The sequence below is a fragment of the Diorhabda carinulata genome, chromosome 5 (genome assembly GCF_026250575.1).
Source record: "Diorhabda carinulata isolate Delta chromosome 5, icDioCari1.1, whole genome shotgun sequence".
In the NCBI taxonomy this organism is placed as follows: domain Eukaryota; kingdom Metazoa; phylum Arthropoda; class Insecta; order Coleoptera; family Chrysomelidae; genus Diorhabda; species Diorhabda carinulata.
In genome coordinates this window covers 1457611-1485577 of record NC_079464.1, presented here as the reverse complement: position 1 = coordinate 1485577, position 27967 = coordinate 1457611, and the positions used below count along the sequence as shown (strand labels likewise).

Genomic DNA, 27967 nt, shown 5'->3' with positions numbered 1-27967 from the left:
AAAACATGTTGTTTGAACCTTGGATCTAAAAATGAACAAGATAGAACCACTGAATTCTAATTTGTTATAACGTGTATTCAGTTGATCTAATAGTATTTGTGCAACATATTGGATGGACATAACTTTCCCCTCGGTAATCGCGGTTTGGGTTACCCGCTTTAAACCTTGGGACACAGGAATTATTTTTCTTGCGGTAAAGTACTGCTCACCGCTCATTTCTCGTGTGGCTTCTTCAAAAGGACGTAGTAAATAACATATCTCCTGCGCTATACGCCACTCTTCTTCTGTCAGCATTTCAGTATTAGGAACATGTAAATTGGCATATACCATTACGAGTGCTTCTTTTAATTCTAAAAACCGCTGTATCATATAAAACTTGGAGTTCCAACGTGTTTTAACGTCATTTATCAACGACAGCGGTTGTTTTTTTCCAAGTAACGTTTGAGCATGTAATAATTTTTCATTATTTTGCGGGCTATGCTTTACATTATTAACTATCGCTTTAATTTTTTGAATAATAATATGTACACCGTTATTAATATCATCCTCTGACAATTCCTGTTCTGACTGTGATAACGCCCTTAGAGCATGTTGCACACATAAATTTAATGTGTTTGCAAAACAACCAAAACGTTTAATTTTGAGTTCAATTTGAACCGCTTTACAAATATTCTTGGCATTGTCTGTAGTGAAAATTAACACTTTGTCATATAAGTTCCATGAAGAGAGTGTTTTACGTAACTTTTCCGCAATAGCCAGTGCAGTGTGTTGACCTTCAAATTTTATACACTCCAAAAGGTTATGATGTACACTGGATATCGTTTATAACGACCTTCAATGGACCAGGCACATTTGGTCGCTATAGCCGATCGTCGTTATAACCGATCATGACATCTACATTAAGCAAATGTGAAATAGGAATTTTGTTAAATTAATTACACATTGTCAACATAATAATAATAGAATTTTTTATTGATAAATATAAAACTTAATTTTTTAAAATAATTAACATAAATAAAAGGAAAATCAATTTCGAGCTGAAAAGTAATCGGTAATAACTTTTTGTTTTTTACATTTTTTTAGATAAAACTCGCGCGAAATTTTTTTTTCGATTCCATCAAGTCCAGATTTTATATTCTGAGTACAAAATTGATTGTCACACATCACAAATTTCTTCAAAAGTTGTGCCGCCCTCAATGCGTCGGTTAACGGTGGGATGTCAAGTTGTTCTTCTTCATCCTCTTCTCCATTGTCGGTTTCAATATCGGCGTCAAGTTCATTGATAAGGTCCTCATCACTAATATCTTGTTCCGTGTGGAGACCCTCGTCAATTTTTGCATAGTCTGCTAAGACATCTTTATTTATTAAGGTTGGCAGTTCTAAGGATTCGGACCACGGCAAAAACTCAGGTTCATCCAGTGCGTTAGTTTCGGCTGGTTCTGACGGTTGTTCCTCATTTTGATTTCCCAGCACACCAGAATGTTTGAAACAATTTGTGATTGTTGTCGCAGGTACATCTTCCCAAGCTTGGTGGACCATTATAATAGCATCAAGGATGCTAATTTTTGTTTCCCGATTTTCCTCCACATCTTGAAGAAACCGTAAAACAAGCTGCTTTCTGAAATTGGTTTTAATCTTCTGTATTATCCCTTGGTCCATTGGCTGGAGAACGGACGTTGTGTTAGGTGGTAAAAATACAACCGTTATAAATTCAAAATCTCTCAAATTAATATGAGAAGGGCAATTATCGATGAGTAGCAAAATCTTTCTGCGCTTTTTCTTCAATTTCTTGTCCCAGTCTAAAAGGAATTTATTGAACAGATCGGTTGTCATCCAGGCTTTCTGGTTATTGTAATAATCGACTATCAAATTTTTTACATTTTTGAAGCAACGCGGGTTCTTAGACTTTCCTATCACGAAAAGCTTACGTTTTTCTGATCCACTCATGTTTGCAGCAACTAAAACAGTTATCCTTTCTTTCGAAAGTTTCCCGTTTGAACATTTTTCTCCTTTGAAGTGAAGGGTACGGTCAGGCGTAAGTTTATAAAATAAACCTGTCTCATCAGCGTTGAATACGTCACTATCACTGTAGCCTTCTCGTATAGTAGGCCAAACTTTGGATAGCCAATCATCAGATGTTGCCGATGGGACTCCCGCGGCTTCCCCACTAAGTTTTTTAAAAACAATGGCATGCCTAACGCAAAACCGTTGGACCCAACTTCTGGAATAATTTCGTCCGATTCCCTGGAACTACGGGGGATAGATTTTAAAAAATCATTCGCTTTTGCTAGCAGAATTGGGCCAGAGATCGGAATATTACGACTGCGTTGGATTTTGAACCATTTCAAAAGTAACTGATCCACATTCTCGTTAGTGGAATTACGGAGTTTTTTTTTTAATGAATCCCCTTTTTGAACAATGTCTTTTATCTCATCTCTTTTTTTCCAAATGGATGATATTGTAGAGTGACTCACCTCTAATTCTTTTGCTAGGCTGACGTTCGTTTCTCCATTCTCTAGACGGCAGCAAATGAGGTATTTCTCCTCCAACGTAAAAGTTTTTCTTTTAAACATGATGTTCACAAGTTACCACACAGAGTTGCACCTTTGAATGTTGAAGTTAAACTACATAAGCAAAGAGTGAACAGTCAGAAAAGTCCCCACCACTTCAAAACCCGATCGAAAAAGGTTTCCTAGAAAAATTAGGGATTTTTGTACGCAATTTTCTCCTTATGAATTACTGGTAAACACCCAGAAAAGTCCTCACCAGTTTAAAACCTGATTTTCTATCAAAAGGGGTTTCCTAGAAAAATAAAGGCTTTTGTAGACAATGTCTCCTTATGAATTACAGGAACGGCGTCGCTAAAACCGATCTTTTAATTTGGTGGGTCTTACCAAAATGAGTTGTTATAACCGATCAGTCGTTATAACCGAGGTCGTTATTTCCGATCAAAAACCCATACAAAGAATGAGGATCGGCCCATTAATGGGCCAAGCCAGGCAGCCGATTTAAAAGTATCGGCCAAGTATCCGAATATGTCGTCGGCCGAAGACTGGGTGAGTATCGGGTTGTAACGCCATCCCGATATCGGATCCTGTGATCGGCCGAGCATAGGATTCAAGCAGCGGCCGAGCGTAACATTAGAATGTCGGCCAAGCATTGCATACAAAGCTCTGCCGAACATATTATTATTATTATTATTAATTATTTTTAATTTAGAAATAAAAAAATTTTTTATTTAGAAACATTTATATTTATTTGATAAATATATTAATTTATAATGTTAAATTATTTTTATTTTAAATATTTTAAAAGAATATTGCACCGCAATAATAAGTTTAAATAATGCAAAAGTAATTAACTTTTTAAAAAAGAAAATAAGTAATTTTAAAATAATAATTAGTTATTGGCTGTTATTATTGTTTTCGTTATTATTATTATTATTATTGTTAATATTGTTATCGCGGTTAATAGCTCGTTGACGGCGACCTCCATCTCTGTCCCCTGCATTGGCAAGAAAACTGCCAAGCTTCACTCTTAATGATTTAGACTGATCAGAGTCTCCAAACTTTTCTTCAACAACCTCTGAAATTAAAAATATTTTTAATTAAAACATAAATTTATTCAAATGTAGATTTTAAACATATACATCATACCTTTTAAGCAATTGTAAGTATGAGTAGCACTAAAATTTTCTTTGCCAATGTTATGTACTCTTCTCCCAGTGCCAGAATAATTTAATTGCACCGTAGGTGTAATTACCTCAGATATAGTTTTTCTTATAATTACTGTAATATCTGATTCACCGTACATTATGACTCTAAATAAGTTTTTCAATTTATTTTTTTCATCATCTTTTTTCAGGTTCTTATCAAAAATCAAAAATTGCGCCTTGTCATTGATGGGAAACATATTTTTAAAAGGCTCCATAACAGTTACTTTAGTCATTTTAGGGACGTTTTCACCATTTTGCATTAAAACTTGAGTTTTAACTTTTTTCGCTTCATTTTTGACGACATACTCAGTGCTTATTTTGAAGGCATCCAATTTTTCATACAATTCTTTAAATTTTCCATCAACATAAGCCTTTATACGATCTAAAACAACAGTAAATAATAAAACATATAAAAATATTTTGAGTAATTAATAATAAAAATTATAAAATTTATTAAGAAGAAAATTATAGCTAGAAAAATCAAGACTTGTACATATAAAATAATCAATATTTCTTACAACAAAAAAACTTGGAAATAAAGTAAGCAAATTCGATGCATATGCAAATACAAATAAAATATTAATTAGTTGTTTTCACATCGTAATTAGAGAATAATTGGTTCAATCAAATCCGTAAAAATTAATTCATGTAAAAAGTTGGAATGGTAAATAATAATTAATGAAAATAAATTTTTTTTTCCGAAAAATACGAGAAATCAATATTTCAAAGAAAATAATCAACAAGTATTCAATTTATTGTTCTTTAAATAAAAACCATAAACATTTACCAAACTGTATATCATCATAATTGATATCAGTTACAATGGCTTGCTGATTTTTTGGCTGGTCCTGAATGGGAGAATCAACGTCTAAAATGAAAAAAATCGAAAAAATAAATTATATAGTTATTCAACTTTAATTAATATACAATAGTTTAGCAATAATAATTATAAACATACCATTCTTCTTCAATGATTTGTCAAGTTTTTTTTTTCGAGCGTGAACCTGTGCTCTGATAAGTAACAGAACCCATAGATTCCACCTGTCCCAATTCATTTATAATATCGTCTCTTTCAAACACAACAATATTGTTGAGATTGGAGTCTTGTCGATTTATAGCACTTGAATCACTGGCGGTTTCTGTCTCAACCTTACGGGTAGTTTCTGCTCGTTTTAAACGTCGTTGTCCTCTCTCTAAGGTATCTAAAATCACATCATTCATTTTCTAAATATGATAATTTTCTCAAAAATATTTATAATAAAATAATAGGTAGTAAACAATTGTTTAATTGAATAATTTAAGTTTAAATAAAATATTGTAAATATCTATCAATTAACGTATTGATGCATCGTCAATCTTCGATGGCTAAAAAAGAGAACAAAAATAAATTTGCTACTTACCAGAGCAGGCAATAATTTCAATTTCACACCGTGGCCATTTGTCTTTTGGTGGTGATAAATTCTTCAAGTATTCATCCCGTTTTTTAAGATCTTTTTTTGTATTCGGGTACGCGCATAAGAGTTTATCACCATCATGATCAAGCCAAGAATACGGAACCAAATCAATCTCTAAAGGACCATCGTCTTTTTTGGTAAAAAACAAATAATTGCGTACAGAGTAGCTTGCTCTACATCATCAAGTTCATTATCATCAACAATTTCGGTCATCTAAAAAAAAATCAATTTTGATAATTATAATTTTAAAATAATTAATTCGAAATCAATCATAAATCATAAAAGTATACTTACATTGTAAATTATATCCGTTTTAATGTTCAAACTAAACTAAATATCAAAAATATCAATTAGATTTTACAGACGATAATTTTAATTAACAATATTATTCCAAAATTTTAATTTTTATTAATAATAAGTATGTTTTTACATGAAAATAATAATAGGATTTTAGGTTATAATCACGAGGCAAGATGGTTCACCCGCGAAAATGTACGTTGAATGTCGCAAAGCTTTAACAAATGCGAGGGAAAGCACGTCTCGATAGCTACTTATAGTTTCACGTATTTACACACACTACTATACATTTACTGAGTTTTTACACACCTACATACTGACATCTCTTTATACACACTGTTTAGTTTCATCTATAGCTTATCGATGCGTGTATATTTATGTTCGTGTGGTTGTTATTTACCTACACTCGTAGTACGTACACTGCTACTTTATTTTAGTTAAAAAACTCAGTATATTTTAATTATACACATAATTATGAGTATATAAACTTTTTTTATACTGTTCACGAAAATGTTTACAGGTTATACACAACAATATTTTTAATATTATTAATTTGAATACATAAATATATTTATCGTGACATATACACCGCATGTATACAGATGTCGACACTTGAGTTTTAAACTTTATTTGTTTTCTGTAAAATAATTTTATTTTTTTTAATACGCAAAATATAATACTGAAGTTAGTCGTCAGCTGTCAAATTAAAAAATTTTAATGACAAATTAATTACAATAAGGAAATGCTTCGAAAAATTTTCACTTTTAATTTTTATTAATTTTCACATGTGGAATTTTTTAATTAAATTTTTTTTTATTATAATTTAATTATTATAAAATTCTAAAAAAATTTTTAATGTCTGACAACTTCAGTGTCACCACAAACTACGTTTATTTTACAATGAACATTATTTATACTTTTATATTTATCCATTTAGTAATTTTACGTGATTATTCGTGTAATAAAGACACACTTCATGTCATCACAATCAAACAGTATGCATTTATTTTTTATTAAGTCTGTCGAGTATATCTCACAAGATTCTGAAAATTCTTCTCCCATGAAAATTCCGACGTCTGATGAAGCACTAGGGTAATTAAAAAAATCAGTCGTGTTCAACATTTTATGACCAAGAATGTAAATCTCACTTTTTTTAGGTAATTTTGTTTTTGTTGTCAATATTTTATCAATTAAAATCACATGATTGTTTTTTAATAAAATAATGTTGTTTGGATGTTTGTCACATAAATAATTTTGATTAATAATCACACTTGAAACACTGAAGTACGTTATTCCTTCAAAGTTAATAAAAGATGAACTATCTATCAAACACTTTTCAACATTATTTTTTTTCTTTATTTTAATTACCGCCTCATTTTCCAGCTCAGATAATCTATTGAGTACTTGAGTCAGAGGTTTGTATGGCGATTTTATTAGTTTTTTCATTTTGCCAATATAATTTTCACCCCAAAACGCCGCTGATTCACTTAGAGATGAATTTAAATTTAATACATCATCGGGTACATGTATTACATTATGCATATTCAATGTTTGAGACTGTTCACCGTAGAATGACAGTAATAAATAAAAAAATTTCCGTAACAAATTTCTAGCGTAACTATTAAAATTTATCATGAGTTCTTTTGAGTGTAAAATTCGAACAGCGACAAACAGGAGCAAAAAGTGTTGGTACATTTCTTCATCTAAGATTTCTTTCAGCACTATTGGTCCACAATACAATAACACAAAACGAAACTGAGTTGCCTTCCATCTTGCTAAGTCATTTGTATCGAATTTTTTTCTTTGGAATTCACAAGGTACAGAACTAGTTAGTTTTAAAAAGTTTTCTCGGAGTTTGATAACTTTCTTTACTTTTAATCGCGCAATACTCGTTCTTAAGATCCAAGATTCCAACATAGTCTTCATAACTCCTTGGTGCAATAAATGCATCGAATCTAAAACAACTGAACCCACAGGATCAAAATCAGGCAGCTTCCGTAAAGGGGATTTTTTTCCCTCCTTGTGATGCTCTTCTTGAATACGATTGTTAAAACTTTCGCGGGTACGAAGTTCACAATCCATTTCTGGATAAACTCTTTTTTTATGTCTTTTCTTTCCTACAGATTTTCCTTTAATTGTACACCTTTCACATGCATAAAAAGTACCTGCAGCTTTACAACGTTTAATGAATGATCTAGCTTGCGAATCAGCAACTATAGCGATAATTTTGAAAGCATATTTTTTATTATCAATTGTGATTCCATGCTTAATTAATGTTTTACACTCTTTTACAAAATCTGACAGATATTGTTCAACATTGGCGGGTTTAGAATCACCACCATAAATTGCAGCAACAAATGGATGCGTTGTGTAATTAGGATTAAAAACTTTAACAGAGATGGGCCACAATTGTATTTGTGAATTTTTATAAACTTGCATTCCGTCAATATGTATCAGGACTTCAATATTTATAATCACTGTCTGTTTCTTTTAAGGATGGTATAGACTCTACGACTTGTTGAGATTTTGTTTTTAATAATGCTTGTGCCGTTTTAGGGAGGGAAGGATGACCTTCTTCCCTCAATAAAACAAGTAATTCTGAAATGGTATTTGATTGAAGACTAGCTCTATTATTCAAAGCCCATTCGCGAAGTCTTTCTTGCAGTCTGTCTGAATTTTCACCGTTTTCCAGAGTCACATTTTCATTTTCACTAGAGTCATCAGTTGTTTCCATTTCACCAGTCACTATAACCTCACTTTCCAACGCATTTTCAGATTCGATATAGTTCTCAACAAAAATATCACTTGATAAACTATTTTCATCAGTAACATCATTATGAACTATACAATAATTATTTTCACTGTTCAGAGAAGTATCAACTGTTTTTTTATTATTTACACTATTATTACTTTCACCATGACTCATGTTATTTACAATTCTCATATGAGATAAAATTCTACTTTTTAATTTCAAATAATAAAAATAACAAATGCATCGGGTCGGGTATTTCCAGCAGACGAGACGAAACCCGTTAAACCCAGTAACATAAGTGTAAAGATGGAACTACTAAAACATTAACGAAATAATCACTACAAATATTTTGTATTTTTATATTTGGAAAATCAAAAAATAATATACCAAAAGCACCTAAAAAACAAAATAATACAGTTTACTGAAAAACAGAGGTAAATATATTTTTCGGCCCAACATTAAATATAAATGTCGTTGATATTGAGAAAACGGAATTCTCCAACTCTAACAAAACTTCCAATCGTTCCGTTGCCGCCCGCTGCATGGTAATTACGATCATGTAGCATCATAACATAAGGTATATATTCGTATATAGCTGCGTTGGCGTTTTCAGTCGTATGCTGTGTCTGTAGAAAAGGTTGACGTAACCAGTGTTCTTGCGAATAAGAGAAAGAAAGTAAATGAGCAGAATAGCATTCACAACAACATGTGATAGCAGTCTTGCTGCTCTAAGCTATTATCACTGTTTTAAAAAGCAGCGATAGCAGTCGCCGTCTCATGTCTACCAAATATCACACACTCGGGAACAACTATGTCATTTACCATTATAAAGGTAAATCCAAATTTCAAAAAATCATCATTATATTTCCGATGGACAACGTATTTTTTTGAGCAAGAAGTATTTTTTACTTGTGCCGGGGTTGGCTCATTAACTTGGCCCCTAACGTTGTCATTATCACTATTTTCATCATCAAACTTTCTTCTTTTTAACTATTCATCCATTTTCAGAAGGATCTAATAAAATAAAAATAATATTCTCGAAACATTTAAAAAAATGGTTCATATATTACCTTTGAATTTATAATAATCTAAATTATGCACTCTCTTGTAATTTATGAATATGGAAAATTAAACCTTTCTGAAATTGTGAAACTTTCACTCAAATACAATTTTCCGTAGATAAAACTTGAATTTTATGCGAAGAAATACAGCGTGTGCAGCAAGTCAGCACATAAGCTCGGGATTCCCGGTGAGATGTGTACACAGCGCACGTGTTCAATCTCAGTAGCATTTAGTAGAGTGCGATAAAAACAAAAAAAAACTTATTTGGAAAACCGTGTAAAAGCGAAAACGTGTAAAACAAGTACATACTGTGTAAATCGGGGATAGGTGTACTGCAAAGTTAATAAGTTTACAAATTTATAAATTGACACTACATGCAAATAAATTAATATTAAACCGAATCACATACATTTGCCAATTTTAACAAAAGAAAAGGTGCAGTAACTACTATGCAACACCTTGTGAACTCCAATTATCACTAAAACAACACGTTTTGTATGCAAAAGTGGCAAGTGAGCGCGGACTTGAGACATATTCCTATTGCTATGCATCATAATTTGGCACTAAGAAAAAACGCGTTGCGAAGCAAATAATAAAATAATTTATTTTTTTGTGGATTTAAATATATATTCATTTTAAAAATATTTTTCTTTTTAAATGATATAATTTAATAATATTAACATTATTATATATTTGCAAAATTTGGCGGCACAGTGGTTGAGAATCACTGCTCTAGTGTATAAAGGTGACTCATGTAAGAATCTGTCCTAATTCCCTGCAGTGGAAAACTGGAAAATAAATTTTCTCTGGTTACAAAATATTTGTTATCTGAACATTACATTGATTTCAACGTATTTATTAAGTAATAAAGAATAGATAAAATCTGATACAATTAATATCCAGCATTATTGCAACCTACAGTTATTGAGTAAATACACTCAACCAAAATGTATCGCATCACTTATGATATTGCTTATTGTATGGTTCCTTTTTGGGCCAGTGTCAGTACACCGCCCACCTAGGATTCTGATGTAATTTCATCTGATGTAATTTCATATGTATAATGCATAGTGGGTTTGAGTTGTTGATCGAATTGGATCCTGCGGAAACTGCAAATAGGGTACTCAATTTCTAAACTATTTTAAGCTCCATTTGAATATCAATCCTAAACATTGGTATCAGTACCAATGTTTAGGATTGATAATCTTTTACTTGAAATCAAACCCAATTTTACATCTACTAAAAATCAGCTATATTTTCTAAGGTTATAATCAAAACTGTATTAATAACATAACGTTACAAACTACTACGTTTCAGTACGGAAAACAATCGAATCTCTTTTTGCACTCGTTGTTCGCACTTTTTTAATAGGTGGCCTCGCCAAGAAGCTCTTATTAAGCGGCGTTGCCGATACGCACTTTTCCGCAGGCATACTGGGGAAACTGAACATGCCCCCCGCCTTGAAAGAAGTTTCAACTGTTCAGTTCTATGGAATCAGAGTCTAGAGAAGTCGATTTTGCATAAAGAACGATGAGGCCAATTATACTTACGTAGTCACCAAGAAAAGAGCAAAAAAAAACACAGTTCATTAGTCTTTCACTACTCCTTGTCGTCAAGCGGCAACGGGCAGATCTTGGCAAAAGATCTTTTTACGTGGCCGTCGGTGGTACGGATTGAGGCTACTCTTGCTACGCCGTCTGCGCCGGGATGAATGGCTTCCACGCGTCCTAGTTTCCATTTCATTGGGGGTTGGTTGTCCTCCTTTAGTAGCACTAATGTGTTTGCCTTGAGCGAGTCGTAGTTAAATTTCCATTTGGTTCGCGTTTGTAATTCGCTCACATATTGCTTGTTCCATCTTTTCCAAAGGTGCTGTTTAACTTGGGCTAGATGCTGATACATGGATAACCGATTTCTCGGCAAGTGGGTTATGTTAGGCTCAGGAGCAGCATTTGATGATCGACCGATTAAGAAGTGTGATGGTGTTAAAGGATGAAGGTCATGAGGAGAGTCTGATAGGGGCGATAATGGTCGAGAATTTAGAATTGCTTCCACTTCGGTCAATATAGTGTACAACTGTTCGAAAGTGAATGACAAATCTTTTGTAACACGTCTCAGATGATACTTAATACATTTAATTCCCGATTCCCAAAGTCCTCCAAAGTGAGGAGATCGCGGAGGTATAAACTTCCAAGTTATGTCATCAGCTTGAAAGGAGTTTGTTAAATTTGTTTCGTTATTAATAATAAACCTTCCCAGTTTCTTTAGGGCATTGTTGGCCCCTACAAAGTTTGTGCCGTTGTCACTGTAAATACAAGCGGGCTTGCCTCGTCTGGAGACAAATTGTTTTAAAGCCAATAGAAAAGCATCCGTACTAATATCACTCACCAACTCTGTATGTACTGCTTTCGTAACGCACCAAACAAAGAGGCATATGTAAGCTTTGGATACCTTGTATCCTCTTCCGGATTTATTTTTGATCGACATAGGTCCGGCATAATCAACGCCGACGAATTCAAACGGATGTCTCGTGTGCTGCGGTCCAGCGTGCATCAATCGTAAATGCGTGTTTCTTATTAGTAACTCGGCTAAATGACTTTTAGACGATAAAATTGCCGGGTGTTTTTTCTCAAAAGTAAATTTGGCATTGGTTAACCGTCCGCCAACTCGTAAAATGCCATCGCGGTCCAAAAACGGATTAAGACTAATAATTTTGCAGTCAGCGGCAGGTTTATTCTTGTTCAATTTGTTAATATCACGATGAAAGAATTCGCCTTGCGATAAGGCATATAGAAGGAACTTTTGTCAGTTTCGGTATCCTGTATCCTACTCATAAGGTTTAAATCCTCGTATTCGCGCATAAAATCGCCATATAATTTTTTCAAGCGTGCGTCCCCTTCTAATTTGCGTTCTAAAGACATGAATCGCTTTATTGCTATTTCCCGTGAGCTTCCTAGTTTTTCAGGATTCTCCTTAAACGGTAACGTTACTACAAAACGCCCGTCTTTATCTCGTTTAGTGTATCGCTTAAAATGCTCTTCACACGCATTTTCCTCATTCGACCTTGGTAACTTTAAGGGTGTTTCTTCCACTTTCCAAAACTTAGTCAAACATTTTTGAATATGAATTGATATCAGTTTTTTTTTCAATGTGTCTAGAAACGTTTTACTCTATAAAAGCTAGTTAGAAAATAAAAGGTTTTCAAATATCTAAGATTTGCGTCGTCCGTTAGGAGTTCAGCAAACATGCGACGAGAGACGTTGATAAGAGCCGGGGAGCTAACATTAAAGGTGAGCCGAGCATTCGACTCACCGATCGATATTCCGCTAGAGAATACCGAAGACTCGCTAGGTGAGTGATGAGATACGACACTCTGTGCTGAGACCTCACGAGCCCTGGTGGGCTTAGGAAGCGCCGGAGGTGCTTGATCGGTTTTGGATGTACGACCTTTGGCCGGAGGTTTCTGGTCGCGTACATTGGAAACGTTTTTGTTTCGTTGGTTTTCCTTTTTGCCCCAGTATTGACCGGGGGTTCGGGGAGCGGGAAGGTTATTACCTTCTTGACGATTAGCGTCAGGATTCATAATTGATTCAAAATAATCAAATAACGAATGCTTCTATACCTATACAATAAGGAAAGGTGAAAAAAATAAAAGCTGGTGGGAACACTCGATAGTAATAATGAATAGATAAAATCTGATACAATTCATATGTAGCACTAATGCGGTCTCATCTATTCCATAATTACACGTAAACAAAAAGCATCGAATCACTTTTGATAATGTTTCAAACAAAATTATATATATATATATATATATATATATATATATATATATATATATATATATATATATATATGTATATGTATATATATATATATATATATATATATATATATATATATATATAAAATAGATATAAAAAGGAAGATGAATCTTGAGGTTTGAAGACAGTAAAGAAAGAGATATACACTGGGTTCATTTTAAAACCCTCCTCCGGTGAAATATGTGGTGCCATCAATAGCTGCTTTGTTTGGCTAGGTTAAGATAGATTACTAAACGTTTTGCCTTTGAATGCCCACTATGTTGTCTCTTTTCGGTGCTCTACTGCTCTGTGATGCACCTTATTGGTCGTTCGAATCGTCATCTGCAAAGGAAACATCTTTTTCTACATCGGACCCACCTAAGATCAGGGCCCTCCATGATGCCCTTCTCCCATTAAAAGACTTCGAACTCGAACTGGTATGTTTCCGAATGTAGACGTTTCTGCCGAACCAACAAAAAAGTATCGCTGTATAGTTTTATTCTAGAAACACTTCACATTTGAACACTAAATTGCTTTTTCATCGATTCAAGGAAGAAAGACAAAAAGATAAAAGTTCGAGGAAAAACTACCAATGATGGATAGAAGAATCTGACAATTAATATTCAGCAATATTGCGACTTTCATGTTTCTAGAGGTTACCCTTAGCAAAAAAGTTTTGTATTCGTCTTATGAGTTGAAACAAAATGATATCAGTTTTTTTTCAATGTGTCTAGAAAAGTTTTACTCTATAAAAGCTAGTTAGAATATAAAAGGTTTTCAAATATCTAAGATTTGCGTCATCCGTTAGGAGTTCAGCAAACATGCGACGAGAGATGTTGATAAGACCCGGTGAGCCGATCATTGGACTCACGGATCGATATTCCGCTAGAGAATACCGAAGACTCGCTAGGTGAGTGATGAGATACGACACTCTGTGCCGAGACCTCATGAGCCCTGGTGGGCTTAGGAAGCGCCGGAGGCACTTGATCGGTTTTGGATGTACGGCCTTTGGCCGAAGGTTTCTGGTCGCGTACATCGGAAACGTTTTTGTTCCGTTGGTTTTCCTTTTTGCCCCAGTATTGACTGGGGGTTCGGGGAGCGGGAAGGTTATTACCTTCTTGACGATTAGCGTCAGGATTCATAATTGATTCAAAATAATCAAAATACGAATGCTTCTATACCTATACAATGAGGAAAGGTGAAAAAAATAAAAGCTGGTGGGAACACTCGATAGTAATAATGAATAGATGAAATCTGATACAATTCATATGGAGCACTAATGCGGTCTCATCTATTCCACGTATTACACGTAAACAAAAAGCATCGAATCACTTTTGATAATGTTTCAAACAAAATATATATATATATATATATATATATATATATATATATATATATATATATATATATATATATATATATATTTGGGTGGCCCTTATTTTTGAAGGTGACTTGCTACCTCCTAAAATAGTTCTATGGTATAAAAAAATTTCAGCTCAATTGATCAACATTAAAACGTGCCTCAATGCATGTTTAATTGTTTCTGTAAAACCAACGTGCGCGGCAGGAGAACGCCGACAACCGCTCGTTGCAGCGCGCCGCGTAACGAGTGTCGTGGTGTTACGCTTATCGGCCAGAATCGTACTTTCTTCTATTTACAACCTTTTAAAAAATTTCATGCTAGTTTCATATTTTATTCAAGGAATGCTATTCGATAATTTACATCAACGAACTTTTATATATATATATATATATATATATATATATATATATATATATATATATATATATATATATATATATATGTATATATATATATATATATATATATATATCTTGCATTAATTTCACTCTTCTTTCCGCTGTGTCATTCGTAACTCTCAATTTCTCAACAATCGTTTTCGCTCTCTGGTACTCTTCATTTTCACTGTGAGATGGATGCACCTCTTATATCTGGGGAGTGGTAGTGGACGGAAATGAGTGAGACACTTACACCTTCCTCGGACAGTATATAAACGGCCCACATCGTTGGAAATTACATTTGCCTTCGACATATAATGTGGTCAAAAAGGAAGTTGAATCTTGAGGTTTGAAGCCAGTAAGAAAAGAGAAATACACTCGGTTCATTTTAAAACCCTCCTCCGGTAAAATATGTGGTGCCATCAACAGCTGCTTTGTTTGGCTAGGTTAAGATAGATTACTAAACGTTTTGCCTTTGAATGCCCACTATGTTGTCTCTTTTCGGTGCTCTACTGCTCTGTGATGCACCTTATTGGTCGTTCGAATCGTCATCTGCAAAGGAAACATCCTTTCCTGCATCGGACCCACCTAAGATCAGGGCCCTCCATGATGCCCTTCTCCCATGAAAAGACTTCGAACTCGAACTGGCATATTTCCGAATGTAGACGTTTCTGCCGAACCAACAAAAAAGTATCGCTGTATAGTTTTATTCTAGAAACACTTCACATTTAAACACTAAATTGCTTTTTCATCGATACAAGTAAGAAAGACGAAAAGATAAAAGATCGAGGAAAAACTACCAATGATGGATAGAAGAATCTGACAATTAATATTCAGCAATATTGCGGTTTTCATGTCTCTAGAGGTTACCCTTAGCAAAAAAGTATTGTATTTGTCTTATGAGTTGAAACAAAATGATATCAGTTTTTTTTCAATGTGTCTAGAAAAGTTTTACTCTATAAAAGCTAGTTAGAAAATAAAAGGTTTTCAAATATCTAAGATTTGCGTCATCCGTTAGGAGTTCAGCAAACATGCAACGAGAGACGTTGATAAGAGCCGGGGAGCTAACATTAAAGATGAGCCGATCATTCGACTCACGGATCGATATTCCGCTAGAGAATACCGAAGACTCGCTAGGTGAGTGATGAGATACGACACACTGTGCCGAAACCTCATGAGCCCCGGTCGGCTTAGGAAGCGCCGGAGGCGCTTGATCGGTTTTGGATGTACGGCCTTTGGCCGAAGGTTTCTGGTCGCGTACATCGGAAACGTTTTTGTTCCGTTGGTTTTCCTTTTTGCCATAGTATTGACCGTGGGTTCGGGGAGCGGGAAGGTTATTACCTTCTTGACGATTAGCGTCAGGATTCATAATTGATTCAAAATAATCAAAATACGAATGCTTCTATACCTATACAATGAGGAAAGGTGAAAAAAATAAAAGCTGGTGGGAACACTCGATAGTAATAATGAATAGATGAAATCTGATACAATTCATATGGAGCACTAATGCGGTCTCATCTATTCCACGTATTACACGTAAACAAAAAGCATCGAATCACTTTTGATAATGTTTCAAACAAAATATATATATATATATATATATATATATATATATATATATATATATATATATATATATATATATATATATTTGGGTGGCCCTTATTTTTGAAGGTGACTTGCTACCTCCTAAAATAGTTCTATGGTATAAAAAAATTTCAGCTCAATTGATCAACATTAACACGTGCCTCAATGCATGTTTAATTGTTTCTGTAAAACCAACGTGCGCGGCAGGAGAACGCCGACAACCGCTCGTTGCAGCGCGCCGCGTAACGAGTGTCGTGGTGTTACGCTTATCGGCCAGAATCGTACTTTCTTCTATTTACAACCTTTTAAAAAATTTCATGCTAGTTTCATATTTTATTCAAGGAATGCTATTCAATAATTTACATCAACGAACTTTTTTTACAATCGGGGTATTTTTGTCGGTAGTCCGACACTATTTTAAGAATATACTGTTTCTGTTCCTCGTTAGTGCTTAATTGTTCGTTATAATCTTGCATTAATTTCACTCTTCTTTCCGCTGTGTCATTCGTAACTCTCAATTTGTCAACAATCGTTTTCGCTCTCTGGTACTCTTCATTTTCACTGCGAGATGGCTGCAGCTCTTATATCTGGGGAGTGGTAGTGGACGGAAACGAGTGAGACACTTACACCTTAACGGCGGGAGTAACTATGACTCTCTGATATTTGCTCCATCCCCCTTTTAAAGTCGCCTGGAGTAAACTCACCCTTTCTGACTCCATCTCGTAGTCCACCCCGTAATTTACCTATTTCGAGGTTTAAAGCGCATGCAAAAGATATGTGCTCTTTATGTGTAGACTGAGTGGTAGTTATGGGCACATCTCTGAATACAGAGGCTGTCATTTCCTCAAGCTCACTCATATCAGTGATACAGTTTCTAAAACCAGGTGATAGAATTTCATGTATAAATCTTACCAAATCTTCCTGTTGTTCTTTATTAAGATGAGCCCAAAACAAATTTCCATCCTTCTTACACTTTGAAAAGGAGGTCATATAGTAACACCCCATGTCAGGGTGTGCCCCGTACACTATCTCGCCAGCTTTTGGCAATTTTCCTGGGGCGATAGTTCTAACAGATCCGCCTGATATTGTGCTTTTTGACGAAGCGGTAGATGGAGGAAGACCCTGAGTGAAGTCCTCTCTAACTACATCTTCTGGAGTGGAGCAGGGAGATTGGCACTGAGAATCTGCGAACAAATGCATCTGCCCTAATTTCTCTCTAGGGGGTGTAATAGGTGTGGATTTACAATTCTTTTTTTGTTTGTCATACTTATCGTAAACAAGGGGGGTCCATGTTCTCGTTGCCAAATCTTTGTTGTTGGTTTTAAATTCTTTCAGTTTTTCTTGGTCATTACAAACAGCGTACCCTAGGTCAATAGCGTACTTAAGGACGGCTCCATAAGTTAAAAATATAGCAACAAAAAATACTAGCCTCAAGGGTTTTCAATGCTCTTTACGAATATCATTGTAAAAAATTTTCTGTCCCTTTTGTTCATGAAAAATTAAATAACAGTAGTTGCTGGCAGCAGTGTGGAATCAATTTTTTTTTTAAACAAGGAGTGGAGTTTTTATTATTTTTCGTAGACCAATCGAATGCTCGTAATTTTCTCTTTCGATTGGTATTTTTCTTTTTCGAATAGCATTAATCGTAGCGCTAAGAATAAATAATCAATTTTTACGTGCTAATAGATGTATGACCGAACATAGGTTTGCGCGCATGCGCTTATTAAATATCCGGCCAGTGTACAATATACTCGTTTTGAGGTTGGCGGCTCTGCGCGAATTCATATCATATAGTTGATGCTGCTGATGTGAATGTAAACAAAAGCTTGTTACAAACATAATGATGAAATTTTCTTGGAGACGAGGTAGTAGTGTTTTGTGAAATATTAATTAAACTTGTAGTATTTTCATCAAAGATTATACAAGTTGTGAAAAAAAAGTAACAAGTGGCACTCGCTATGAGAGCTTTACAGTAAGGCAGAGGTACATACATCCTCTTTGAGAGATTTATCCTCATAATTTGAATACATATCAAGGGCCACCAAATGGTGACTTGCTGTTTGTTGACCAAAACTATGCAATTGAAAGGCAGAAAGGTATGTTTTGAATTATATTTTTATATGAATTTGATTTTAAATGCAACTATTTGAATACGTATTGTAGTGCCTTCAATTGCTGGAAGTTACAGTTGCTCAGCATTCCAAAAACAGCTGAACTCAAAACAGTATTCGTAAGCACACCGAAAAAAAAAAGAATTTTTTTATCTGCTCAAAATCTGTCAATGCTATTGGCCAATCAGACTGATGCAAATCTAGAGGCAAGGAGAAAAGATCACATAGCACATTATTTTTTGAGATTAGCGTATTCTTTGAAAGTCAATATCCAACAGCATTTTATGAATTGGGAAGTAGAAATTTTTCAAAATGAGATTTAATTCATTCAACAAAGTCAGCATAGCTCAATTATTGATACAAAGTGGATTTGACAATTCTCAAGTAAGTCAATGAACATATTTCAATGTAGAATGTCGTTGATAAAAGAATTTATATTGAAATGAGATTTTGTTTCAGGATCACAAGAGTTTAAAGATGCAAACCAAGAAACTTGTATAATTCAACTGTAATTGAAAAAAAGTAGATTTGTGTAATTTGGATTTCTATGAATTACCTTTTTCTGAAGTTTTTGATTTGTTATCTGATCACAAAGTATATGTTCACGAAGGAATTGCAATTTATTCCTCAAACCACGAAATCTTATCATATATATTGAATGTACACGCTTGAACATTTATAGTACAAAAATTTTAGCGACCAGTATGCTTATACACGTTTGTTCATAGAAGCAATAAAAAAATATCTGCTTCAGTTGAACGTCCTTAACGTAATATATGCATGAAGATTTATAATAAATTTTACAATCGCATTCTTCGAATTATACCGACATGTGAGATTTGAATAGTTTCAAAAAATTCTATATTGTGAAACCCATAAGTTTAATTTCTCGAATTAAGTGAAAAGCAGCGCTAATTGTTGTCCAAATAATTTTTATCTACTTATTGAAATCATTCAAGATTAATTGCATTCGTCGACAAGAACTTGCAATTTACAACTTACAGAGTCTCTAGCAAGATATTTCTGTACGAAATTTAATTTTCCGAAATCATATAAATCATTGTACATATTTTTAAGTCATCTGGCAATGTTTTTATAAATGACGATTCCAGCTTTGAATCGTCTATGACTTCATAAACGCCTGTGCCTCGATCGTAACAATAAGCAATATAATGCGCTATACCCCCTCTAACTGCAGGTTTAAGCACGACAAACCCAGCCAATATGAGTTTAACTTCCTGTATTAGTAACTGAACAGGTACATGCCTAGTTAACAGATTGTAATCCTCAAAAACTTTACTAATATCGATTGCTAAAAAAAAACCTAAAGTGGGTATGCCGAAAGCAGTTTGTTCGTTACGACGGCAACCCCTACAATTCAAAGCTTCTCCATTGAAAAGATCCATTATGCATCTATGTATAATGTTATCTGTACCACATCTTATGAAATTTGTTGCGTGCGCATCATTAACAATTAAAATGCGAAATTTGTCCAATCTTCTGTGGTTGCAAACATTACACCGAACAATTTCACCGCATGAAAATTGGTTTCGCAATAATGCAGATAAAAGTGTATTCACGGAGCTTTCGCAATTGTAGTAAGATAGCGCTTTGTCCTTCTGAAAATGTAAAAGAAGTAGACCTCGATTTTCATAGAATTGCTGCATGTTCATCGATCTATTTGAGTAACCAGCAATGCTTTCAAAAAATAATCCGTTATCTTTTATTTTGTCATCAAGGAAATCTTTGAAAAGATGATTGTTTTCATAAGCAAAAATAAGTATTGAAATAGCGCTATCATAACCACAAGTATTTCCAAATATCACTTCACGATTATTTATTAGCACAGGCTCGTCGAGATGTCCATTTCTCAAATAAGCATGAAACTTGCCTTCATTTGTGCTACGGTTAAGATTGAAAATAGTGCGTTTATCTTTTAAATCGTTTTTCAATGCAGCCTTATTTACTTGCTTATCTGCTTCTGCGCTGTGTACTTTTGTTGACATTTTTTGTTCTGTGAGCTCTTCAAACTTACTATCAGCACTTGCTTCTTGTATTTCACTATGTGTTTGTGCGTTATTCACTTTAATTGAGATTGTTTTTTTCATGCCTTCTTTAGGCATGTTTTCTTCACACATGTTATTGCTTGTAGCCTGTTCAATATCGTAAACTAGCAAAGAAATCTCGGAATTCAGCTTCGAAACTTCTTGTTCAATTGTCCTCTTGTCTGCTTGATTTAAAATCTCCATTAGCTTACACCTAGCTAATTTAATTTGAGCATCAATAATGCGGCCGTGATACATGACGAATGTGTGAGCTGCAAGAATACTTTTAAGATTGTACGTGTTGCGCAAATCCTTAAAATATGCTTCAACATCTGCTGATATAGCAACCTTATCCGAACTTCCAAAATATGTTCGCATCACGTTTGTCCACGCCGGAAACTGGCTGTACAAAAAAAAAGAGATTATTTATCACTTCTGGGCAGCAGAAATCATTCTTGTTTTGATCAGTAACTTCTGTTTCATCTAACTTGACCAACCGAAGAGCCTCATCATATATAGATTTTACGTAATCTTTAACGATGTTGCTATCCATGTGTAATTTTATTTGAGCATCAGAATTGCACAGCTCTATTGGAATATCTTCATTTTTCTTTTCATCTTCTTTTTTTTTGAAATTTTTTCTTTTGTCTCTTCATCGTGTGCGTCTTTTTTCGACCCTGTGCCAAAGGTTTCAAACTTGTTCATGAACCATTCATATTTTTCATCACAGATTGATTTGTCTTCCATCGTTTTGCTTTCGCAAACAATAAAAGTTCCTAGTAATACTTCTCTTACATCTTGTAATGTTTCACATATAGAAGCCAGTGCTACTGATCTAGTTATGAAGTCGGTGAAAGTCTTATCGTTCTTCTCCTTAACAGCTTTCCAAGTTGTCGGTGTTTTTATAACATGCGCTCTGTCTAAACCTTTGTGACACTTCAAAGGTGGAATGTCTTTTTCACCTTGCAAAATCAGTAAACTTGCTAATAAGTAGTACTTGTATGTGCAATCATTCAGAGTTTCACACAATGCATACAATAACGCTAATCCGTCATCGCATACACATCCTCTGGGTAAAAATGCCACGCGGCTTTTCCATTCATTCAACCATTGATTAATAACATTAGCATCGTGCCTTGAGCTAATCATTTGAAGTAACGGGGCGTAACATCCGTCCACAGTTGTCATCAGTTGATATAAATATACGTAAGCACTAGACTCTTCATTGATGGTAACTTTTTTAACCAAACTACCGGTAGCATCAAGTTTTATATCTAGATCCAGTGGTGCAAGCTCATTCCATAAAGTAATCTAATTGTCAAACCAGTAAGAAGCTCTAAATGGTTTTGGGTAGACTTCCTTTATGAATTGGAATTCATCCATCATGTATATGAGGCATTTGATTGGGTCTGTCGGCCCAGAAATACGTAAATAGTTTCGTAATCCTTCAGCTTTGACAGTTCTCAAATTAGCAGCTGTAGGTATATCCGGGCGCTCTTCTTTATCAGAAAAACTCATCATATCATTTACCATTTCATCCTTGAAATGTTTAGCTCTCATATAGACCAATTTTTCACCAGCCTTTCTTCTGCGTGTACTAATGAAGGGTCTTTTGCTATGATGCAACAAAGCTGTAGTATCGTATGTAGAAATTTCAAACTGGATGCCATCTTCATCTTTAGCTGGCATTTCAACTTTCAATTTTTAGATTCGTTTGTTTCGGAAGGCAGACAAATTTTCTGCACTCGATTGAGTGTTATTAGCTTTAATGTCTTTTACTTGATTTAAACTAATATTTCAACTGTAAATAGTTTAACTCTCCGTTATCTAAATTAAATTTCACAGGCGGACACAAATGTTTTGAAAAACATAAAATAACATTTTATAATTGAAAAACCTGCAGACTACTTTACCATGTTTTCAAATAACCTCTTATTTATATGTCGTGCTGAATTTTAGAATCATGATTCGAATACAGTTATTATCCAGAATTAGAATTTTTTAATGCCAAACAATATTTCAGTATGTACCACTATCTGTGCAGATCTTGCGTGCAACGGTCGAAGCTAGCAGAAGTCATCGAACAATTCGAGATTCCGGTCACGTTTGCAGGTTGAAACATGATCTAGTATTTTTGATTTGCGTTTACAGAAAAACGCGGATCGTGCATATATACTTGTCCACTCTTGGAGAAGGACAAAATTTAAGCGATTTCGTTTTTCAACTGTCGATTTGATTATTTGAAAAATGTTTTTATGGTTTTGTAAGTGTATATTATAAGCTGAACGAGTCCTATACGTTAACTCAGTGGGAAATTCACGGATTTTTTATTTAACGTTTTTACGAATAGGTTATAATGTATGCATTCACATCTTCTAATATAAAGAATATGAAAGGAACATGCATTGCACTTGTACTATGGGAGTATCGTGTTACTTACAGTAAGATGTAAATAAAGAACTTTATTCAAAAGTATTAAATCCACGTAAGGATCTCTAATCAGGTTGGATGTAATTGATGTGGTGATTATAATTATAAACATTTGTTATTTTTTATTTCAGAAGTTCTGTCACAATTATGAATCAAGAAAATAGGAGAGTAGGTCGACCTACGACAGTATCAACACTAGATTTATATGAGGCTTTAATCAAATATGAGATGTTTGATTCTAATCAATTGTTGAAGCCCGAAACAAATGAGGTGTGGAGTGATATAAAAAGTAAAGAAAAATTTACAATAACAATAAAAACATTATATTTGAATGTGCAAAAAAGTAGACTAGGTTTATTACGAAAACTAAAAGATTACTTCTTCAAAAACACAAATCATCAAATTCCTTCAACATCGAGACAAGATGTTGAAAAAAAACAGAATCTGCTGAAGATAAGAACATGTTGGATGATTTGCTTTCTTTATTATCTAGTGTGGAATTTGGAGGATTTATCGTTGAAACATGTAAATTTCACATAATTTATTGCTCACCTTTACAAAAACAAACATGGAAAGAAATTTTTACAAAATTGGACAACCCTCTAGTTTTAACAGTGAGTAAAGGTTACATGGAAAACGTGAAAATGTGTAATCATGAAACTGGAGATATTATTTTATATTCTCTGGTATTCTCTCTTGATGGTGTATTCCTTTATTCCAAGTAGTGTCTGAAAAAACAGATAAATATTTTATTGAATACAGCATAAAAGAATGGTTACGATTAGAAATACATAGACCAAGTTCAGTCTTGATACCACCTTATAAGCCTGTGATAGAAGGTGCTACTAAAGCTTTTAACTGGTGCTCCTTAGATCATTATATGTATCATTTACTCAGGAAAAATGAAGGTATAGGCTACTGCCTTACAGGACTTTGTTTTCTACGATTTGATATCCTACCAATATTGTTGTATATAGAAAAATTGGATAAAGACGTCGTTATACAAAAATTTTATGCTAAATTCATGTTTCACTTGAGTCTCTCAGATGACTTAAAAACTTTCAATTCGGAAGTGCAAAAGTTATACGTTTTTATGCTGAGCAATCGTCGTAATAAGTACTTGATCGATGAGCGAAAAATTTTGGATATCAAGTTTCAAATGAACCCAAAGATTAATACCCTTTTTGAGGAATTTAATAGCATAAAAAATTATAAAAGCAATGCAGGTTTTAACATGAATGATGTTATCGACGCTAGTAGCAGCACTTCAACTTATAACTATATTAAAGAAATCGAATCCAAAGCCAAAGAACACTGCACTCCTTATACAGGTGATTTAAGATTGAGATCAAACACATGTCACATCGGAGAAAAACGAATAGTCGCTTTTACAAACTTTTTAAGTTACTTTCCTTTCTGGACGAATATTTATTCCAAGCCTGAATCAGTTGACAGCTTTACTCAGTTAAAAACTTCGAAAGAATACGATGAATTATTAAGCAATGACGACTGTTTTGGCGATTGTGTAAATTCTAACCGATCACTCAGTTCTAATCCTACTAATGTGACGCACAGTGTCGATTCTCAAGTGCCTAATGTATTAGATCACAGAATATCTGGATTCAAGGTTGATGACTTTGTAATTTCACATTCAAAATTAATACAAGAGAAACTACTGAAGACTTCAGAAACGATTAGTACTCTTAAAAAAAGGAAAGTCGACGACACAGTTCCTCAAGATAAGCAACCAAAGCTACAAAAGTTGGAAAAATCAAAGGAACCTGTAGAAAACTGGGGTGGCAAAGCCGACGTGCAGAAAAATGATTTGACTACAATTGATTTATCCTACGAAGCTTCTGAAACGAATCAGTTTCTCGAAAATTGTGAAGATCAAGGCATTTTCCAAAATACTACCGAAACTGATAAGTTTTACAGTAAGCATATCTATAAACAATTACAAAATTATATATATTTGCGATTTGTATTTAATATATACTTAATTTTTTTAATTACAGATTATGAAAGTTTGGAATCTTGCTTAAAGATTATCAACGATGATCACGATTACTTTACGATTTGTACGACTGCGAGCTTTGATCATACCAGTGAAAATATTTTGCAAATCAGCAATGATAATATAAATAGTGAAGTGCACGCAATCACATTCAAGAGTCCTGAAAGTACAATATCCTTTTCGAGCTCCACTTACATTAGTGATGGCAGAGAAGCGAGAAAAATCCATTCTACGACTGCCCAAAATATAACGCTCATATCAACGCCTACTTGTTTTGATAACGGAAGTGAATCGAAGACATTGGATTCGACTATTGCTAATAGTATATTGCCCATCTCAACATCTACACCAATTGTAAAAATAAAAACTGGGTTGGCAGAAACTATGAGAGCAAATAAGAAGTCAGAACTCAAAAACAAAAAAAAACAAAAAAAAAACATCCAAGTACTATAGACCATTCAGAGAAGTTAGAGAGTATTACAAGAAACAACGTAAACAAATGTACAAGAGCATTTTGATCGAAAATGGGCAGCGCAGAGTGTTCATTTACAAAAGAAAAAGATACGTTTATGAAAATACAAGTCTTTTTGATAGCATTATCGAAGTTTTGACAAGAGCAATCAGGTATAGTGATACCTTTAAACAAAATTGCCAAGAGTTTGTGAATGCGGATGGTAACAACTTTTTGAAAATGATTCTGGAGTATGCAGAGAAAAATAACCAACGCATGTTATATGAAAACAGATGCAGGTTATTATTGCAACACGGATTAATTAACCGTCATAATTTTATAACTCTTCGTACAGCGATTACCACCCTATTTCAAGAATTGATGGGAATCCTGTACAGCTTTACCGAAACATCTCGTTGTCAATATTGTAGATTAAATATTGACACAAATCACCACGTAAAGAAGATTACTTCGCAAGATCTGAACATATGTGATTTACAAAATCATATCAAACAGCCTAATACTACTTCAATTTGTCCTAAGTGTCAGAGGTGTATGACAAACAACGTAAAATTTCACCACTACTTAGCGATTGATTTATCGGCTCAAAAAAAGGATTTTGATATTACAAAACTGCCAAAAATACTGTCTCTTGAACACAATTATATGTTAGTTGGTTTGGTACGCGCAATACTTCCGTTTAAAAAGTCCAAGCTCTACCATTACATTGCTTACAGCAGAACTTTGACAGATTATTGGAAATCTTACAACAATTTGAGTAAAAAAAGTAACATGTAACCTAAAAAAATAATAAATATTAGTCTGTTATTGTATGTAAGATATAACTAGCTTGTATCATAAGTTTCAAAATCACAATATTATACTTAATTTAAAAAATCTTCCTGGCGAATAATATTTACAACTTTAATTTTGACTTGTTTGCTTAATCTAAGTAGTTCAATCTTCAGTATCGACAACACTCCATCACCTGCAAACAACATTTGCACAGCTTTACTCAAGTTAAGCAACTGCTGATCAGTAATAGTTTGATGCGTATTTTCATCTACAGCAACATTTTCTTTGATAATAGCTTGAAGCAAACTTGAGTATAAGTCATTTTGCCAAGCTATTCCCTGTCTTCTATTATAATTCATATTAGCAGCCATAATCAAGAACAAATTAAGATTGCTGAATGTAACACATTAAAGTATTACTAAAAATGTATCACTTTCATTACACTTATTCTCAGTTAATGGACAAAAAGAGAACGAAGAGATTGAAATGATCTCGTATACTGGTATCTTTGGCATGTTAGATGTAATGCTGAACTGTCTACAATAATAAAAAAATCTTAGTCAAAAATGCAACTAATGTAAGAAGTGTACCTTGAATTCTTATTTCATCATTAATTATTTCTCACTGCATGTCACTCACTATGTGAATATAGTGGTTTGCTAGCGTAGACAGATTTATGTAAATATTTCACAATATACGATCATCTCGTTTCCGACAGAATTTTTCGTTGTTTTTGGAAGAAGCCAGTAAGGAAAGAGATATACACTGGGTTCATTTTAAAATCCTCCTCCGGTGAAATATGTGGTGCCATCAACAGCTGCTTTGTTTGGCTAGGTTAAGATAGATTACTAAACGTTTTGCCTTTGAATGCCCACTATGTTGTCTCTTTTCGGTGCTCTACTGCTCAGTGATGCACCTTATTGGTCGTTCGAATCGTCATCTGCAAAGGAAACATCCTTTTCTACATCGGACCCACCTAAGATCAGGGCCCTCCATGATGCCCTTCTCCCATTAAAAGACTTCGAACTCGAACTGGCATATTTCCGAATGTAGACGTTTCTGCCGAACCAACAAAAAAGTATCGCTGTATAGTTTTATTCTAGAAACACTTCACATTTAAACACTAAATTGCTTTTTCATCGATACAAGGAAGAAAGACAAAAAGATAAAAGTTCGAGGAAAAACTACCAATGATGGATAGAAGAATCTGACAATTAATATTCAGCAATATTGCGACTTTCATGTTTCTAGAGGTTACCCTTAGCAAAAAATATTGTATTCGTCTTATGAGTTGAAACAAAATGATATCAGTTTTTTTTCAATGTGTCTAGAAAAGTTTTACTCTATAAAAGCTAGCTAGAAAATAAAAGGTTTTCAAATATCTAAGATTTGCGTCATCCGTTAGGAGTTTAGCAAACATGCGACGAGAGACGTTGATAAGAGCCGGGGAGCTAACATTAAAGGTGAGCCGATCATTCGACTCACGGATCGATATTCCGCTAGAGAATACCGAAGACTCGCTAGGTGAGTGATGAGATACGACACTCTGTGCCGAGACCTCATGAGCCCTGGTGGGCTTAGGAAGCGCCGGAGGGGTTCGGGGAGCGGGAAGGTTATTAACTTCTTGACGATTAGCGTCAGGATTCATAATTGATTCAAAATAATCAAAATACGAATGCTTCTATACCTATACAATGAGGAAAAGTGAAAAAAA

The 27967-nt window shown here is 34.1% G+C and overlaps 2 protein-coding genes across 7 annotated transcripts in view; one reads left to right on the top strand and one right to left on the bottom strand.

The window, feature by feature from the left end:
* Window positions 1–25515, top strand: part of LOC130893977 (ATP-dependent DNA helicase pif1-like) — a 120895-nt gene extending 95380 nt beyond the window's left edge. For 4 of the 6 annotated variants that reach the window (XM_057800448.1, XM_057800446.1, XM_057800445.1 and 1 more), the window contains one exon: window positions 23125–25515. In XM_057800448.1, the coding sequence (XP_057656431.1) occupies window positions 23874–25460 (1587 nt within the window). In that variant the 5' untranslated portion in view covers window positions 23125–23873 and the 3' untranslated portion in view covers window positions 25461–25515. Of the gene's footprint in view, window positions 1–16564; window positions 18903–18977 lie in introns of those variants that run through there. The other 2 variants (XM_057800453.1, XM_057800449.1) reach the window with 2 other exon arrangements.
* Window positions 10880–11830, bottom strand: LOC130894165 (uncharacterized). The gene has a single exon (XM_057800783.1). It carries the CDS (start codon window positions 11828–11830, stop codon window positions 10880–10882), a length of 951 nt encoding a protein of 316 aa, XP_057656766.1.
* Window positions 25516–27967: the final 2452 nt, after the last annotated feature.